The 2,527-nt window shown below is 40.1% G+C and overlaps 1 protein-coding gene across 1 annotated transcript in view; it reads right to left on the bottom strand.

Annotated features, from left to right (window-relative positions):
- pkd1 (polycystic kidney disease 1 (autosomal dominant)) overlaps positions 1-2,527 on the bottom strand; it is a 92,540-nt gene that overhangs the window by 23,371 nt on the left and 66,642 nt on the right. The window contains exons 29-30 of the mRNA XM_015396359.1: positions 1,714-1,866; positions 1,484-1,628 (exon numbers count right to left, since the gene is read on the bottom strand). Of these exons, the coding sequence (XP_015251845.1) occupies positions 1,484-1,628; positions 1,714-1,866 (298 nt within the window). The remainder of the gene's footprint in view (positions 1-1,483; positions 1,629-1,713; positions 1,867-2,527) is intronic.

The raw sequence follows: 2,527 nt of genomic DNA, 5'->3' as shown, positions 1-2,527 counted from the left end.
ACGCCTCTGAAACAGTTTATTGACGCATAAATTAACTTAAAATGCAGAAATCTGCCGACAGAATATGTTCACTTTTATTATCCTGGTGCCTGCAGTTTAGATTGTACCAGTTAGTTCTGACGCGTGGCTGAAGCAGCTTTGCTGCTCTGCCTGCAGGCACCAGGATAATAAAAGCGAACATATTCTGTCGGCAGGTTAAGTTAATTTAGGCGTCAATAAACTGTTTCGGAGGAGCGATCACAGCGCAATCTTAGTTTTTGTGGTCTTTTATTTTGCTTTTACTTTTTTCCACTTCAAATAACAAAAACAATCCAAAATCTAAAAAAGTGAAGGAAAAAATCAAGAAGGAATTTAACAATCATCAAAAGGCATACATCTTTACCATCAATCAAGTCCTGCCATAAATCCTGAGTTAGATTTAAGTCCAGACCTTGACTAGACCATTCTAGGATGTAAATATGATCTCATTTATTCAGAGATGGATATCTCTAGACCTCAAACGCCTCTGTATAGAACATAAATGCAACTGGTAGGTCTTAAGGAATGGATTTGAAGAGCTTTGGTCTAAATCAAAGCATTATAACTTTGTATGTTTAGGTTTGTTGCCCCACTGGAACAATCTCCACTTAATTCAGAAGCCCCATTAGAGATCTTTAAGAGGTTTTCTATCAGAAAGACCCTGTATTTACTAATAATAAAACTCCTCCACTTGGGCGACAGTGGCATTGGATGTTGGAGTTTGCCCTGAAATCAAAGGGTTGACTGTTCAAAACCTGGCACCGGCTTTCAGTGTCCTTGGGCAAGACACTTCACCCGCATTGTCTACTGATGGTGGTAAGAGGGTCCAGTGGGTCCAGTGTATGGCAACTTCACTTCTGTCAGTGAGCCCCAGGGTAGCTGTGGCTACTGTACAATGTAGCTTGCAATCATCATTGAATGGGTGAATGACAGAAAGTAGTTTAAAGAGCTTTGGTCAAGTCCTCTGACTTGAAAAACCGCTATATAAGTACAGGCCTTTTACCATTTAAAGAAAAAAGATCCCTAATGTTTAAAGATGTCTCCACAATATGCTGTCATGGGGAAAGTGCATTCATGCTGATTTACAGCATTATTGTTTTTTATTTTTATAATATTTTGCATGTTTAGTTGATCCCATCTAACTAACTGGCATCTTCTTCCACATTCTTACTATATTCCCTGCAACTTTTGTGACAATTTTGAGGTATCAGAATGAAGAAGATAAATAGAAATCCAGTGCTTTACATTTTTTTCTTTACCAAGAAAAAGTAAACTAGGGTATATTTGCTACGTTCATCCACTTAACCATTATCTGCTAGTACCGATTTAGTGATTGTCCTAATCAACAGCTATGAGAGCTATAAATAAATACTTTCAAGCTGCAATATTATTCGTTATAAAAATGGTGAAAATTTTAGTGGAACATAGTAAACTACTTTGGTTTTGCACAAGCAGTCCCACTTACCCATGATGTTCAGGATATTATCAGCTATCTCAGTCGGGGGGACCATGCCTTGCTTGGTGTCCGTCTGCAGAATCTCCAACATCGACTCCAGCTTGTTCAGAGTGCTGTTCTGACATTCCTCACAGATAAACTCCCGACTTACAGCCTAGAAAAGCAGACAGAAATAGACCATATATCTTTCCTGATTCATTCTTGCTCTTCCCACAGCCCTCTGATCTCATGCAGCCCACCGTGCACTGTGCCAGGGCGGCAGATGTCTGCTGGATGTCGCTGAACGTGTTCAGGTCAAGAGCAGTCAGGGCTCTGGTGATGTTGCTGCGGACTCTGACTCTGTAGTCACGCTCATCTCGGGACACGCGTGAAGACTCTCTGGTTTGTTCATACTGACAGGCACACACAGACACATATGTATGGATATATATTTACAGTACAGACCAAAAGTTTTGACACACCTTTTCATTCTAGAGTTTTCTTTATTTTCATGACTATGAAATTCTCACTGAAGAAATCAAAACTATGATTCAACACATGTGGAATGATATACTTAACCAAAAAGGGTGAAACAACTGAAAATAAGTCTTTTATTACAGGTTCTTCAAAGTAGCCACTTTTGCTTTGATTACTGCTTCGCACACCCTTGGCATTCTCTTGATGAGCTTCAAGAGGCATTGACCTGGTCTCTAATCTGAGCTGCTGTTAACCTGCAATTTCTGAGGCTGGTGACTCGGATGAACTTATCCTCTGCAGCAGAGGTGACTCTAGGTCTTCCTTTCATGGGGCGGTCCTCGTGAGCCAGTTTCTTTGTTGCACTTGATGGTTTTTGCGACTGCACTTGGGGGCACTTTTGCCACTTTTTCATTGACCTTAATTTATTAAAGTAATGATGGCCACTCGTTTTTCTTTACTTAGCTGCTTTTTTCTTGCCATTATACAAATTCTAACAGTCTATTCAGTAAGACAATCAGCTGTTTATCCACCTGACTTCTGTATCAATCCCAGCCCCACTTAAAAGGCAAGAAATCCCACTTATTAAACCTGACTAGG

The sequence above is a fragment of the Cyprinodon variegatus genome, unplaced genomic scaffold (assembly GCF_000732505.1).
Source record: "Cyprinodon variegatus isolate N-32 unplaced genomic scaffold, C_variegatus-1.0 Scaffold792, whole genome shotgun sequence".
NCBI classification, from domain to species: domain Eukaryota; kingdom Metazoa; phylum Chordata; class Actinopteri; order Cyprinodontiformes; family Cyprinodontidae; genus Cyprinodon; species Cyprinodon variegatus.
The sequence above is the reverse complement of the archived record's forward strand: the minus strand, read 5'-3'. Positions and strand labels throughout refer to the sequence as shown.